Raw genomic sequence first — 17,516 nt, 5'->3', positions numbered from 1 at the left:
GAAGGCTTTTTTTTTATCCTAGCCAAAATTAGGCCTTGTTATGTTTGGGAGGCTGGCTGGACACAGGGGTTTGCTCTAACCCATGACCAGCCATCACTATTACTACCAAGCTCCTATGCCTGTGAAGGATCTCCACCAGAAGAGGAGTTAGGTGACATCCTCCCCACCTTCAACAGTCTAAGAGGCTGATCACTTCAAAGCAAGAAGTGTCTTACAGTCACCTCCTTTTATGAAAAGACAAGGAAGAAGTCAAACTTGTATTTCCCACTGGGGGGCTGAAAACAGAGGGAAGAGCAGCCAGGACAACGTTTTTCACACTGGAGAGTATGACAGAAGCCAAAGCTTGAAAAAAATATTAAGATAAAAAGTAAAGCTGGAATAGGATCCTGGCAAGGAGGTCACTCAGTCCCAGATACCCAGGTAAACTAACGTCAGAAGAGGTCGTAAGCAATACAGCTGCTGTCTTTGCCAATATGGTCTCAGATGGTGGACCTCAAAGCATTGCAGTCCGACCTGTAATTATGATAGGACTCTAAAGTCATCTCTTTAGGCAATTACAGTGTCTTTTACATACAAAAAAGTAGCCGAAGAGATGACTGAGCTTGTGGAAGTCACTTTACACAGCCTTAGCTTTAGACAATATGCTGGGTTTTAATCTTACTATACTGTTGGTCTCGGGACCTTTTTAGCATAACTAGTTTCATACACTGTTGTTCCAGTGGGGTCTGGAGTTGCAAGAAGTAAGTATATGTGGAATCTGTAAAGACAGCATAGGGAATAAAGCTCAATGTTCACAACTCAGCTGTAGAAGAAACCAAAGCACAAGCCAGGATGCAGCCTCAGAGGGCATCACCCACTCAACACGAGCTCCACTGTTAACCTTAGTAAGTGCTGAGTGTCCTTCAGGGCAATCTTTTCCACTTTCTCAAAATATATTACGTAACTTCCTCCATCTATGTTAAGAATGCCCACAGAGGAAATCAAAGTCTGTGCTAGCTTCCCCACACAGACAAAATTTAAAGTAACATCATTAATAAAAGCATATAGGGTTCATTGTCAAGATTCCAACTTTTGATCTATGTGCCACAGAAAGCCATGAAATTAATCAGTGTTTTAAGATATTTCTGAACTTTGAAGCAAGGGCATTTCAATATCATTTTCACTACCAAAAATTCAAGCCATAGGGCTTCAGCTTAGTATCTCCTTTGCTTTGATACTACTGAACAATATTGGCATTAAAAAGGGATCTTAGTTTGAGAAGTTTGAGTGCTGCATTCACTGGTATCCAAACAAGCTCTGCTTTCATGCAGTGTCCTTGGCAAAGAAGCTGTGTTTAAAGTTGCTCTAGCCATTTCACTGCAGTCACAAGTGGAAATGATTTTCTGAAGTGTTTATGCAAAAGAGGTAGGGAATAAAAAAGTAGCAGATAGAGCAATGAATACTTCTAGTGCAGAAAATGAGAAAATACCCAACATGTTTATATACATCACTGTCAAGAATTACAATCATTGAGACCAAAAGAAAAATCTTAGTTTTGATTAAAGAAAAAAGCTGAGAGGTTTCTTCATGTATTCCAGTGAATAATTTGCCATGAACATACCAAAGCACCGAGTACTGCTGCCACCAAAGAGTCAAACAGCCACTGATCCCAGATACTGTGGGCAGACTTTTGAAGAAAATGGTGCAAAACCAAATGGAAAGTAGTACAACAACATTAAGCAAAAAAAGGCTAGGATATTGTTACAGTGCAACCCCAGAGGGAAGGCTGTGGCTCCTGCAGACCCAGCCAGCTGCAGACCTGGTAGCAGTCAGGCTGTAACTCATAGCTCAGTGCAATCAGAGAGGACTCGACGGGGCACAGTCATACCTCCAGACTCAGATGTGCCCAAATGAGAAACAAAGGCTTGCTCTGTGCCTCCTTGAAAGGTAGCTGACAGAACAAAGTTTGTATCTTTACATTGAGAAGTCCACAGGTATAGACGGATGTACATGAGACTGTCCAATTGACATAATTCAAAACAGCTAAAGACACCCAGAACTGTCATTATTCAGAAAAAAAAAAGTCCTACAAGACTGGCAGTAAAGAATAAAACCAAAGACCAAGAAAGAGAAAATAACTAAGGCTCAGTTTTGCATTACTTAAAAAACTGCACTCTTATTCTGTCTCCAGTTTATCTTGTTTCTTCTGTGCAGTATTTTAGAACTAATCTAAGAACATATGTACAGTTACAACAGCAACCCTGAAATAAAACATAAGCTGTAAAAAGCTTTAAAATCATTACCTCCTCCTTCTCCACCAGAGGTTTCACCTCTGCAAGGTGAGCATCCTGGAACTCTGTTGACATGGTCAGGAGCTGATATCTGCAAAGATGAAAAAAGATTTGTTCTCAGCTTGCATCAAAGATTAAATACAGGAACAAATAAGATCCTGCTCCACCCACACACACCCCCACCCCCCCCGGTGACCCACTGTCTCAGGTTATAGTTTAAAAGACGATTGCAAGAAGGTTATGAATCTCTTGTAAAATGCCTCCCCTGATTATTTATATACACACGCCTGCACAATAAGAGATTAAAGAAATATTAAGGCTGCAAGATCAAACAAAAGTTTGGCAGCTTCAAAACAGGGAATGTTGAAGGAAACAGGGCAGGGATCAATACAGAGAGTCATGAGAACTGTAATTTCACAGGTGAAAGGAGGCATAGCCAAATCTGCACAACCACCTTCTGACGTCAGCTTGAATACTCTAATTTTTTTTTCTTCTTTTTTTCCAATGCAGTATCCCTCTCCCAGATCTTTACTGTAAGAAAACTGAACTGGACACTCATTAGCATAATTTTACTCTCAGATTGATATATGCCATTCTTTGGGACAGAAACACCTTCATTGATCTGAACAAACAAACAGTACCAAGAAAAACAGATACTCCCATAAGTGAAAGCCAACAAGGTGCACGCAATAATACTATTTTCAAAACAGAGTTAGGAACAAGATTGCTCTATTCTGTTTTAGGAAAGGACCAGCATCACGACACCGAGTGCTCATCTGAGAGGCTTCAACTGGGAACACAGATACGGCCAAAGCCCAGAAGAGGTAACTGCCATGGCAGATGGAGCAGCAGGTTGTGTTGCAGGTGCACAGCATCTTTGGCATGTGGACCAACAAGCATCTCAGTTCAGTGACCATATCAGTCCAAACCAGGAATTAAAGAGAAGAGCAGCATGTTTTTATTCTCTTGACAAAGAAAAGGTGCCAGAGGCAGAAGACTGTTCCCTGCAAAGCTCTCATGAATGACCAGAAACAGTTCAAGAGATACTAGGACTGTTCTAACAGCAAGATGACAAATACAGAAGTCAAAGTATGTTTGTTACATATCTTGGTCTGATGGAAAAATGCTTATCATGTGGGCTTTGGGCATCTTTGGAGAAAATTGGAACTTTATTAACTACAAAACAGTAAAACAAATCAATTATTTACTTTTTAAGAAAAGTTTAGAACTATCTCAAGTGAAGCATGTGAGTAACTATATTCATAAAGCAAGCCAAAAGACTGAAACACATTTAGGAATTATTGACTGAAGTGTAACTGCAAACATTTTAATTATTAACAATTTTCCTGAAGATAAGCATAAAACTACAGAACAAAATTTAAATCAATTCTTTAAACCCACCTCCTGACTTTAATCTGATTTAAGCCAATCAATCAGCCCTGTCTACAGAAATGACCTGGTGCTCAGGATGGGCTGTGAAACCCACAGGAGTACCCAGGAGCTGGCAGTGGCAGCCGCAGCAGTTTTATTCTGCCTCATGGGTTAGCTCAATGCACTTCTACCTAGGCAAAAATGCTCTAGTCAGAAAGTTTGCAAGACAGATGGATGCTACAGGAAGCTATGAAGTGGCAAACACAAATTAAGAAAGTTAATGATGAAAAAAACATTGGTCTCCATGCATGTGCAAACAGTTTCTTGCTGGCTATACAAATGGGTGGATTTCAGTAAAGAATTAGACTGGGTATTTTAAGCTTAGAGAAACACTTCATAAATATTTAACCCCAACACCTGAGGCATGGAGACAGAAACAAAACTGACCCCCTTGCCAGTAACTTGTAATCCAAATTTAGAATAAGCTACCAGAGATATTTAAATAGTCAGAAGAGTCAAGACAGAGTTAATTCTCTGGCATTCACTCTGATTCACCCTTTTTATCCATGTTTTCCAGTAAGTTTTGCCCGTTACAGATTTTAATCAAAGAACAAGCAAAAAACAAGTCTGCCAGAATTTCAAGCAACTGCAAGTGACATTTTAGTAGTGTTATGTATTTTCGTAATTCTGGCCATCTATGAAATGTGCCATTCTGCACAGTGAGCAGTTGTGCATGGCAGAGGCAAAATAAACTCTGCTGCAATATTTGGAGGTTGAAAACATTTACATGCAATTGCATCTAACTCAAATGGCTCCCCCCCCCGCCCAATTGAGCAAATTCTGTTAAAACAGAAATAGTACCTTAATGTTGCACCTAATTCTGCAATAAGGACTAGAAGTGCAAGAGATTTTTCTGTGTTTTGCCTATAGGGGAAGAAAGTAAGAAGTCAGGTCCCCTGCAGTTTTTCAGTAAGAAGCAACTCAGGGAACAAAGCCACAGCTAGTGTTTGTGGAAGAAAGTTGTTTACATGGGATAGCTTCAGATTTTCAGGGACTCAGAGCATTGACTACAAATGACCAAAAAAACCCAACTGTGCCAAAAAGAACAAGATGGATGCCTTTTATAGCCTTAAAAAACAATCCTGTTTTCATAATAGTTCAAAGTGTTGCTCTATGCTTCCGAAAGAACTAGCTCTAGGAAGTGCTGACCAGCAGATTACACGACTGCCATAAAGTCTGCTGAACAAAAGCCCAACGTGTACTAAGTTCTCACTTTTGGAAAGATACCAGATCTTGGAGCCACATAATGTTTTCAAATCAGGTATTTCCAAGCTCTGGGTTTTCCTTCTCTACATCAGGAATACCTGAAACATTCCTACCATGACACAACCTTGTGATAAGGTGCCACAACAACATGCTATTCATGAGAGCTGGCAAGCAAAGCCCTACTATCTGACAGCACTGTAAAAAACATCCTATTTTCCAAAAAGAAAGATGCTGGGGAAGTAGTTTTGTACCACCCATGTTCAGCACAAATTTAATAATCTCTAAATAGGTGCTTTGTGTTTCCCCCCCATTATGTGACAGGGCAGCTTGAAGCTAATGTAACTGCCTAACTCTCTCCTAAATAGATAACCATACAAGCATTCCTTTATACACATTTCTAAAGCACTTGCCTCACAGAAGTCTTCAAAAGACAAAGTTCATTTATATCTGCAAGCAGTAGTGTAAAGCTGCCAACTTGGAGAAAAACAACTTTTTTTTCACTCTACTTGGCCAATTGAGCCTGCTAAGAGGTCCCAAGTTCTCCTCTCTGGGACAAGCCACCTCCAGCCAGCAGACACCCCCCACCCTGAACCCAGGTATCAGTTACAATTGTTGCTTAGAAGATTAAGTTTTAAAACAACCATACTTATAACTAATAATAAAAGTTTAAGTCACCTTAGCAGCTGGCAAAGTGCTTTAAAACTTATTTGCTGCCTAGCAGGAAAAGCATCAAACCAGCCTCTAGGAAGCCATGGGGGTATTGGGGAAGGATAAAGTCATCTGTGCAATACTGTGTTCACTAATTTAATTCAAAGAGGCTTTTCTGCACCCATTCCAGCCCAAACCTACTGCTCCAACACCACCAGAGCAAGTGCCATAATCAAGGCTAGTAGCTCAGGAATGATTTTACTGAGACTGATTACTTTGCTCTTAAAGGTTTAGTATATATTCCCTGTCTCTGCATCATTGCTAGAGGGACAGTCATCACTGAAGTCTTGTTTTGGCAGCAGGGGGCATAGGATGGATGTGTGGCCTGACTTTGCACAACAGGGATCCCAACAATGGTGCTAAGAAGCCACACATCAAGTCATCCATCCTCAAACACCAGCAATGTTGCAATCGCAAGTACCAAACATTAGGTAATCCTAAAATACATGACCAAATTAATTCCATGCACAGAAGCAAAACAAGCTGAAAGATCCCTCATTCCAAATTTTATTCTTCTGAAGACACACATACGGTTGTCCGAGTCTGTGCCACCAGTGCATCATCAAGCACAATGGTCTCACACCCATGAAGGGCTGGGGGAACTGCTACCAGCTCTACAGCATATACCTCTGTCCTCATACCCAACTGTTGTTTATTTACATGCTATCATGAAAAACAAAGAAGCGGAAAAGACTCCTGCCTGAGCATTTCCTAAAGAACGCAATTTCCTCAAAACAGCTTGTTTAAACACTGGCAGCAGAGATTATTCTCCTTTTGACTACTGATACACAGATGGGTAACCTCACCAGAGCAGCCTGATGGCACTGCCATCTTTGCAGGCTGACCAAGCAGAAGGGACAGCAATCACTTTACACATGGGATTAAATACTCAAACACCTAATCGCAAAAAGGGAGAAGGCCATGGGCACTGAGGGTCACAGCTCCCAAGCACTGGTGTTGCTCTCTGGCGAGAGAGGGACCACACAAGACTTGGGCTCCAGGGGCACATGTGGGGAGGTGCCACCAAGCCAGCCACATCACTCTGCACTTTATCCCTTGAAAGCCACAAGTGTCTTCAGAGCTCAAGCACCAGAGCAGGTAGGAAGGACAGGGGGGGCAATTTGAGCCTTTGCACAACTGCAGCAGCTCCAAGCACTGTTAAAGCAGCAGGGATGTGGCAAGAATGGAGAGAGCCAAGACATCTCCAGAGCTCTGCAGAAGTTGATTGGCAAAGATCTCCATCAGTTCCAGGTCAGAAAAATAACCAAGCGGCTCAGGCCTTTGACAATGAAGCAAGGAAAGTTACTGTGATGCTCAAAACAGCACTTGAGCCTTACATACCGTCAATCAGAACTCTTCCAGTCATTAACAGTAAATACTGTAGTCTGACTGGCCCTAAAATAAAAAATGGTTACTGTAAACTGGAGAGCAGCTTGAAAAAACTTGTCTCCTAAACAGAGAAAAATGGACATCAGTTAATAACACCCATAAATGGTTACGGTACACAGTGCATGCTCTCATTAAGTGCAGTTTACATTTCAGATATTTTATAATCTTCCTGTTTGTGATTCATTTGAAAATTATGGATTTTGCAAGCATCCAAAACAGTTCATGCATAAGCATCTGCCCACACTATGCCCTGTTTAAGCTACTCTGTTACAGGCACTGGTATCACGAGGTCCTTTGTGTACTGAGTTACTGTTTTTTCTCTGACAGTTCCACACAATAAATCACCGAAGAGGTTTCATAGCAGGTCCTCAGCTTTATAAAAAGCAGATTACTTTTGACAGTTAAGTAGCATCTGACTAAACAGTTTGAGCAGCAAGTGTCAAAAGTTGAAAACATTTTACCTGGGACTCTCTGGGTTTCCTTAGCCTTTGGTTATACATGATTATCTCAATTTGCAACTAAAAGCAAATAACCTGACACAAAAGGAAGCTTGGAAGTGTAATCCTTAAATAATCTAAAGTTTCAAATCAGAAAAGGTCAGGAACCAAAGCATTAAAGTAAATAATATCAGTGACCTGAAACAACTATGCCTGACAGCCTCCAGTTCACAGAAGTGCTGTTAATCACCATCAGCCAGCCCTCTTCAAGCTCAGCACACTGACAATACTCAATTTAATAACTGTTTTGTTTGTTTCTAACCAATACCAATTTGCTTTTATTTCCTTTCAACTTCCTTTATGAGCTATTCCACCAGCATTTTTTATTGAAGGCTCTAGCTGAAAATCAGGGCTGGCATCCAGAAAAAAAAATGCATTTTTAGGAGCGTAGTGTAGCTTAAGAGTGATTATCAAAGCCAAAAACCAAGAAGGACTTAAAGTTTTAGCCATTTTTAAGTTTAGACTTATGCTATGTGCTAATCAATCTGATTAGGAAACTAAAATGTTTTAGCCAAGCACTCGAGCCCTGTGCCAAGGAACAGCTGGGCAAAGGCACACACAGACAACTACGAGGCCAGAGCCAGCAGCCGATTCCACCAGGCTCCCACGAACAACGTGCAGGTCCACAGTGTCTCTCATAGCTATGCTTGCCTGGGGATTTGGCATACCCATGCGGTTAGAGAGACAAGATCTCCAGGCTCATCTCCAGTCCTTCTCTTCTGGATGTTTTTTGCTTGTGCGACTGGCACTGATGAATGTACGGGTGCAGAGCTGTTCAGCTGCTATCGCCTTGGGATTGGACACTGCTTTTAAACTGCCAGTTCCTCAGCCCAGGGACTGGTTATTCTTCACAGGCATGATCCACTCTGGCAGCTGCACATTGATAGTAGCATCAAAACAAAGTGAGCTGGAAGCAACCCTTTTGTCTACTGCACAGATGTTGAGCAAGAAAACTGTTGAAACCAGCTTGCACAATCCTCTCGCTGTGGGACGCAATGAAGAATGTTCCTTGGAAAGCTCGGGGTCCTCCCATGCTTCATGGGAGTAGAAACTGGCTGTGAGTGGGTTGGCGTGCTAGCCAAAGGACATGCCTGCTGTCCCCATCTCCCCTGTGCTGGACACCCCTGTTGTGTTCCATCCCCCAAAAAATGAGCAGCTACTCTATTCCTAGCTGGCAGGGAAATTGAGAGTTTGCAATGGTTTAGAGCTTTTTTCCTGTTGTAGCAATCCCCAATACTACCTACACTATGATGTCTAAACTCCGTAAGGGACAGATTACAAATTCTAATGAAGTTCTCTGAAATCCATCTTCAGCATCTGGCACCTGAAACTGCTTCTGGTCATACCTCTGTGAAAAGTGGTTATCTCCAAGAATGTGAAGTTTCTTTTAAGAGATTAAAAATACTAATAATTCCCAGGACTCTCTGGCTATGAGGAGTGCTGTCATCTCAAACTCCCTCCTCGGGCAGCCACCACTCACTGCTGACATGGCTGCAAAGAGTTGTTGCAGAGTGTCACGGCACAGGATGGAGGTATGGGAACCCAGGGCTTTCATAAGAAATCCTACATCCAAGTGGCAGCCTAAGTTTTTTTGGAAAAACCCTATGCCCATTTGTACTGGTGCCAACGTTGTCCTCTAGCTTTAAACGACTCCGGGCCGTGGGTGGCAGCACTGCAGGGTGGAAAAATTGAAGAGCAATCAGCTGCCTTCCCAAGCTTCCTTTTCTTACCCTACCAAGCCAGCCTGTCTCCTTCCACTGCTACAGCACTCCCCCAGCATCCTTCTCTGCATCCGTCCCACTCCTCCAACAGACTGCAAACATAAAGGTCTTAAGCATAGATTAAAGGCAATGCGTTGTTACAGAACCCAACACCTGCCTTGCACCTGGGTGCTAGGCTGGGTTTTGGGGGCAGAGGAAATAACAAATGCTGCAAAAAATGCATTAGGCATTTCATAACATGGAAGAGACAGCTTCTGCCACAAAGATTGCAGTCTAAAAGAGACAAGAAACAGGCTATTGTTCCTGCAGCTCACCAGTGTCAGGCCATGCTCCCCACCCCCTCCTCAGTCTGCCATGCTTTAATAGTTCATAGCTTCTGCCCAGCTGCAACTGCTTCAAGAAGTGGGTGGTTCTGTGCAACTTAGAAGCAAAAACATACTGGGATTATTCCAGAAGGGACAGGCTCATAATACACCTCATCTCTGAGTATACTGTCTGGCTCTCTAGGTCTCATCCTTGCAAGTGTATAGTGGTTTCTTTTCACGTTTTGCATTTCCATGTTGATGTTGCAAAGATGAGTACTTAAGTTACAAAACATCACAGCTAAAGGTGATGATGTATCTTAATTTACATTTATTCATTAGGTCCTACTATATGAGTTAGAGCTTCTAAGTACATATACAACTCATTCTACCAACTATTAAATTTGCTTGCTCACTGCTGTTATGAGTTCTCTTTATAATCCCTGCCAAAATGTCTGGGCTGAAATCTCTGGTGGTAGGTGTCTGAGGGTTTTTGGTTGGTTTTGAGGAGAAAAGTATAATTTATGGGTATTATTTTATTCCTGTGAGCTCCCAGTACCCTTTGTTGGATGAATTTTAGGATTCTGTATCTTAATCTGGACTCAAACTTTGTACAAATGGCCATTGTGTTAAAAACACATTTTTCATTCTTCTGAAGAGAATCCCATTGTAAGTTACCCAAATTTCAGCATTTGCACATACTGAACTATTCTGGACTAGATGTGGGTAACAGTCTTCCATTGCTTGCAAGCCTCAGTACCCAGAGATACAATATGATCTTTCTAAGGGCTGAGCACACTCCTGCCTGTATCAACAGGCAACAGATGGGACTGCTGAGGGAGTGTCAAAGTCAGCACCATGCAGTGCCAAAACACTCCTTGCTTCTCAAAATAAGGCCCTTCAAAATCCTTCAAAGTGGGCAAAAAGCAATTCTCCATCCTCAGCTGACTTCTTTCAAAACCTTACCCATCCACGCTCGAGGTTAACACCTATTACATCAGGCAGAGAACTTAAGTTATCACTTTCCAGGCTTTGTTTGCAAGATGAGTTGGTGTTATGCATGCCCAAGTTTTCATATAAGATTGGTATTTTATACACAGCTTCATAAAATTCACTATGTTTCACATGGGAAAAAAAATATGTTATGCTCTTAAATTTATTCATCTAGGAAAAAAGATTAGTATTTTGAATTTGTCATAATATAATGGGTCATCACAAAACTCTGCAGTGCTATTTCATTGACTCATCACACAACCCAGTATGTTGCAACTTTGTCAAAGGATGCAAATGCATCTTAAAATTTAGCAGGGATATGTTACATGCAATATATACAAAATATGTTTAGAGCACTCTAGAACTACAGGAGTAGGAAAGTTACATCATTAGTTTAACAAGGTGCACACGAGCTTCCTGAAGGAAGCAACCCAAAAACCCACAGCAAGAGCAATCCTTCCTTCCTCCAACAGTGTGTTTCCCATCTGGATGTCTGCTTACTGTGTTCACAAATAAACGTTCTTTTAAAAGTTACATTCTACTCTGCTGATTACTTTTCCATTATACCTTATCCTTACCAATAAACACATATATAAAATATATGACCCTTCTTTTGCTTTGAACGCCAGTGCCTCCACGTACAGTCTTCACGACGGGAATTACAGATTAAAGAACCTTATCACTTAGTTTTTGCTTCCTAAAAAAAAAAAAAAATTAGAATTTCTTAAAGAAGTCAAGTTGTAAGAGCGGTGAAATGGCAAGAACAGAAAAACAAACACAAAATACAAGGGATGGCTGAAAGCACATGGAAAAATTTGTTTTACGGTCAATTAGATTTTCATGCTGCACTAAGTTCTAAGGTTTGCTCTTTCCATTTGTTTTTACATCATCCATACAGTACTCACAGACAGGCCTTACACATTCATGGTAGAAAAAAGCTAAAAGCTATACTTTTGAAGTTATACTTAGTTCAGACATGAAGCAGTCACTTAAAAGCTTGGAAAAGCAGTGAATATCCAGTTTTAAAAACAGGACTTGAAAAGGAAGATCTGCATTGACCAACTTCTCCTGGTAGCTGGAAAAAAAAATGACTGACAGATGAAAAAGATACATTAAAATTGTGACAATTAACTGAAAGGAAGTAGTGCAAAACCCAAAAGAAACATAGGAAACCTGATCAGCCACACAAAGTAAGAGCAGTAAAATTGACATACATCCTGCTTTGTACAAACAGATACAGCTGTGGAAAATTTCATCAGCATAGGCAGTCCAGCTGTGCATCAGCAAGCACATTGCTGAGCCCCTCCGCGTGGAGAACACCCCATTTGACAACAAATCGTTGGGCATTATCCAAAGACAACATTCTCATGCCAGTTGGGAAACAAATCAGGCCTGATCCTGCAGCAGCTCTTAGCTAAAAGTAAAACTAAACTCATCTCCCTCATCATCCAACACAGGAGCTTGCACATTTGAGTCTGAAACTTGGATAATTGCAGGCTTTACTTTTTTCTTTTTACTCCACACTTGCTGTGCTGGATTAAATGGCAAATAATGGCACTGATTCTCAGGGACGCTCGGTACTGAGTGTAATTATGTCATAATAACACTTCGATGATGCATGATGACATATTCAGGAGAAGCTATGAATGGTTCCTTACTGCTGCTCCAACTCCACAGCCAAAGAGAATTAACAATAGGGATTACCTCCTGCTGATTTGCCCCACTGAAGTCACCCAGGGCACTGGAAGTGACACAGATAGGAAAAAAAATACCACCATGTGACAGAAACACCAAGTTCAATAGCCATTATATTCATTGCCATTGATTTCTAAGAGCCCTAACACCGATTTTAGTCATCTGTGGCAACACGCACCACCAAACCTGAAAATGGGCTGGCCTTACTGTCAGCCTTTTAAACAGCTTCAGAGTATTTCCTGTGACCCTGCAGTACCAGCAAGGAACTTACTTGTAACTTTCGGGACAGAGCTTTTGACAGAGGGCAGGGAGGTAACTACAGTTTCCTTGACCAGCTGACAGCTGGAGATCCACTCCCCACACAACAGTCCAGGAAAGTTCTTCACTGAGAAGGCTGCAGGGCAGCACCATCACACAGCAGGTAAACTTACAATTTACACCTAAAAGCTGAATCTAAAGGGCAGTCTACATACAATGCCAGTTCTTTAGTGAAACTGTGACAGGACAAAGCGGGCTCTTCTGTACTTCTGCCTGAGACCTCTAGGTGCTGTGACACAACATTAAAGTTAGATGTAAACAAACTGTCAAGTGGAAGTCATACTTCATCTCAAGAACCAGCATTTCATCCCTATTAATATCAAGCAGTTGTATCTCCTAGTTTTCAAAAGGTCTTCCTTTCAACTGGTTAAACAAGAGAAACTCATTCTTGCTGCAGACTGCTGGGACTGAGCTGATTCAGACTATTGGTTTCCCAGGCTGTACTCTCCCCTGACAGCAAAGGGGCTTCTGGTGCCTTAAGCTTCCAGCTATACACATGATGTAAACATTGCTGATCCACCACAACTCGAATTTGTATTATTTTTGAGAGTTTCACAGTTTCTAGCTGTCTATTCTGAAGAGCTTCAAGACAGTTTCACCCCTTTTGTTCTTTTTCTTTCACTCTTTGTCTTATTTTGAGACAATAAAAGTAGGAAATGTCTCATTACATATATGCTCCACATTTTGTGCAACAGATTCTCAGGCTCTAATGAGGTTAAGTGAAAAAAACCCACTATTTTCTATGACAAGTTAGAAGTTTGCCAAAATCCCTTAAACTCATCATGAGAAGATGTATGTTACATTTCTGTCAAACAAATTAATCACTTTGGTTTAAAACTCTGTATCAAAGAATTTTTCTCACAGCAGTTCGCTGCTAATCCCACCTGAACTACAAGAGCAAGTTACTCAACTGCCTTATAACTATTTTTAAGGACTAGTCTCCCATGTCAAAGCATTTCCCAAGACGCACTGTAATCTCCCCATGTAACTGTCATAGTGCAAAAAGGAATATTCAATGAGCAGAATATCTCCCACTGGAGTAAAGAAAATTGGGGAATCCTGCTGCTTTTACTGAGCATTCATACAATCTATCCAGATGATCTGTCACAGTCTTAGCATTCCATTTTATTTTGGCAAGAACAAAAAAGCCATTGTACAGGGCAGAAACGGAAAAACTTAAAGAGTCTGTTTTATGGTGGTGCAGATGCTGGTTCCCAAACATAGGCAGGCACACATGGCAGCCCTCCCTCAGTAGCGGGTGACACTTCTCTGGCTATTGCCAAATTCTGTGGACACCTGACACTTTGACATCTCTAGCCTGCTGCCACCTTGGGTAAAGTGGCCAAAGAATGTAGCGAATCAGTACACAAACCCTTCTTCCTAAGGGAAACAAATGAAAAGCCCATCTTGTCCAGACCATCTAGAGTCCTCTCCCCCAGCTGGGCCCGAAGCCAGCCATGTGCAGAGTGTCCATTCGCAAGGGGATGTGTTCATCTCTTGGTTCACTGCTTGTAGAAATTTTGGGTCAAAGGTTTCAAAGTTGAAATCCAGCCCATCCCAGGTATCTGCTGAACTGCAGTGCAAGGAACTCAGATTCAGACGCTGCAGTCTCCAGTTGCCCAAAACCATTATACCATGGCACCTGTTCAGTTTACACTGAAAAATGTTAGATACAGAAACCATACACACCCTAAGTAGTCTCTCATTACTACCTTAAAACCAGTTTTCACTACATCTGTGTTTCCCGTGAACACATCCATGCATTATTCTTCAAGGGCACAGAGATTATTAGTGCTCTGGGAACTGTACAACCCTTTAAGGAACACTGTTTTTGCTGCACCTACTCCTGAGTTTTACCATTTCATCCACAGTCATTAAATTCTTGCTGTGCACAGGACATTGTACTGCATTAGCTGCCTGCTGTTTACTCAAGTACTTGTGATAAAAACACAGTCCTTCTATGTCAAACTATGTTAGACTCTGGTTAAAAGAGCACAACATTTTAAAAAAACATGTTGCCAGAGCCAAGATCAAAGTGCACCAGCTGAATGCCACTGGCTGAAGTTTTGATGTAATTTATGCCTGTAACAGCCAAGACTATAAAAGACGAAGGCAGGCTTCTCACATGTTTACTTGAAGTATTTGATAGCTCCTGTTTACAGGCTATTTTCACTGCTTGCCCTCAACTGCAAGTTTTTCAGCAGCTGTGTATCTTTAACACACCTCGACACACACACAAAAAAAAACTGGCAAAAAGACAGAGGAAGTCAAAACAGTGCAACACCTTGCAGAGAATCTGGGCAGAAAACTTCAGGTTGTCTTTGACCTTTTCCATGCTCACTACAATTCCATTTTCTAGGTTCAAGGCACAGTTCCTATTTAAACAGACAACTGAGGAGAAAAATGTCCAAATAACTTGGTTGGCAGATGCTTCTATTTGAAGCCTGAAGGGAGCCCTACTCTGGGCATGGGGTGCAAAATCGGGTAGCGTGGTCTTTATAAAACAGCGGGTAAGAGTGAGCAATACCGGTCTGCAAGTGTTTCATAGGAAAAACCGTACCACAATGGAAAGCACTAACCAAAACATCCTCCCCAGCAGAAGTGAAATCACCAGTGTTATCGGAGCCAGCAGCTGGCTCTGCCGCCCTGCAGACCTCGCCGGGACGCTCTGAACGCGGGCAGCGCCTGCAAACACAGGCGGCAAACCGCGCCTATCATCCCGTGCAGACCGCGCTCAAACAACTGACTAGTAAAGCCTGGACACCAGGCAAGCCTGTCCTCTGCCCGAATCCAAGGCAGCGCTGCAGGAGCAGAGAGACACAAGCAACAAGCGCAGGAGTCAACTTCCGTAGGAAAAGTAGGTGCCTTCGTTCCACGGCGGGTCCCCAGCCCGGCCCGCCGCTGCGGAGCCCCGGGAGGTGGCAGCAGTGCCCCCCCCGCCCCGCCGAGAGGGGCCGGGGCACGGCTCGGGGCACCCCGTGGGCCGCTCCCCCCCGCCAGCGCAGCCACCGCCCCGCAGAGAGCCACCAGCTCCTCCGCCGGCGGCGGCAAGCCCTGCTTGAAGGGGGAGGGAGGGGGAAAGGGATTTACTGATACGAAAAAGGAGGGGGGTGATGCAGGGATGCGCCCTCTGAGGGGCTGCGAGGTCCGCGGGGGTGGATGGGGAGAGAGGTGGATGGAGGGACCCTCCCTTACCTGCCGCGGTACCACTCTCCCTGCGCCGCCGCCGCGCTCCGACCACCGCCCGCCCGCCGCCGCGGGGCGGATTTATAGCCCGCGCCCCGCCCGCCGGGCGGTGCTGCCCGCTGCCGCCGCCGCCTCGCCCCCGGCGGGAGCACGGGGCGGGCCACCACCCGTCCCGGGGCTCCGCCCGCCCCGTCGCCCGCAGCGGCCTGTGGCGGGTGCCGGGGCTGCGGAGGGTCGCTGAGTACCAGCGGGGAAGCCCCGCGCCCGCCCCCCCTTTTCCAGTCCGCGCAGCTCAGCGCGGGGGCCTCACCGCTGACACCCCCATCCCGGGCAAGCTGCGGGAGCAGGGAGCGGGCGAGAGCTGCCGCCCTGCCTGCCGAAGGGGTGTCGGACCGTGTGGTGGGGAGCGTCGAGTGCGGGCACGGGCTTTGCCCAAGGACCGAGGACTGGCCGTGCTGGGAACGTCCCAGCCAAGGAGTGCGACCCGGCACAGGTGGTCCGAATCCTGCAGACATGCGCGCTACGATTCACCAGATCCCGAATCGCTCATTACATCCATTAACAGGACCACTGGGAAGGAGCTCTAATTGCAGTAGAAAGAAAATAATGCCTTGACACATTTCTCCTGAAGCTCAGAGGGTGCAGCGGGTGCTGCAAGTGCTGTGTGAGTTTCCCAACAAACAACTCTTTGGCAAGCAGCGCAGCTAATCGTTTATTCCAAAAAGAGGCCCTGGCCTGCTGAGTAAAGAATATATACACAGTTCTGCGTGTAGCCACCCGCTAAGGGGCTGGTTAAACTGTGACAGCCTCAGCTGCTTTTTCTGTGGCTTTTCTGTAAAGCACGCTGACCCCATGTGTGTGATTTCACTTAACAGCCTCACTTTTATGGCAGGTTACTGTGACCCAAACTGATGAAATCCACATCATGTTATTGTTTTCCCTCATGCAGTGGTCTGAAGAGGAAACCAGAGATTCCTGAAATCTGCTAAACTCTCTGCCTCTGTTTTCTCAGCTATACAATAAGCTTATTAAGTCCAGTCTATAAAAGCTTGCTGCTGTTCAAATGCATATTAGCTTCTCTCCTCCTAACCCAGCTTCTGCACCTGAGTCAGAAAGTGCTGCCCTCAGAAAAAGAACTCTGGAAGACCAGTTCCTTTTTCACCAAGAATGACAGGAGAACATGTTGTGCATCAATAACTCTGTCGTATTACTAAGCGTAGAATAAAGGAAATTTCTTATCATGTTTTCTTACCTTTGTTTAGTTAATGTCTGCAAGGCTGGAAAGTATTTCTGAAACAACACCAGAGAAGCATTTGTCATTCTAAGACTCATTGCTCTGTGTGTGCTTTGTTTGTATTCTGAATCATAAAAGGCCTAACCTTTTTCGTGTAAATTTTAAACTGTGAGGCCAGGAAACCAATGAAACCATCACAAATAATTTCATTTGCAATTGAGCCCATTTTGAAGTCATATCTTCAAAATTATGTCATCAGATCACTGGCTTGCTCTGTGTGTTATGGAAGATCTGCCTAGTGCAGCGTACTAAAGCTATGGAACAAGTGCAAATGCTAGAACAAGAAGATGGGCTTGACTAATTTTCCAAAGGATTAATTCTTCCTTCATCTGACCATGAAACGAAATCCTAGCTCAGAAACGTTCAGTCCTGTAGAAAACAGATCTGGGTCAGTGTCTGAACTGTGTGGTTTGGCCCATCCTCAAGCAGTTTTTCAGTCTGCTGTGCTTGGCTGCTTTTTGGGGAAGGGGCTGAAAGCTCCAGACATTAAAACTGAATGAACTGTT

The 17,516-nt window shown here is 43.5% G+C and overlaps 1 protein-coding gene across 1 annotated transcript in view; it reads right to left on the bottom strand.

Moving 5' to 3' along the window:
- Positions 1-17,516, bottom strand: part of NDRG1 (N-myc downstream regulated 1) — a 74,298-nt gene that overhangs the window by 24,809 nt on the left and 31,973 nt on the right. The window contains exon 2 of the mRNA XM_074898403.1: positions 2,283-2,361. Coding sequence (XP_074754504.1) covers positions 2,283-2,361 — 79 coding nt within the window. The remainder of the gene's footprint in view (positions 1-2,282; positions 2,362-17,516) is intronic.

The sequence above is a fragment of the Athene noctua genome, chromosome 2, assembly GCF_965140245.1.
Source record: "Athene noctua chromosome 2, bAthNoc1.hap1.1, whole genome shotgun sequence".
NCBI lineage: Eukaryota > Metazoa > Chordata > Aves > Strigiformes > Strigidae > Athene > Athene noctua.
This window is presented reverse-complemented; position numbering and strand designations above follow the sequence as displayed.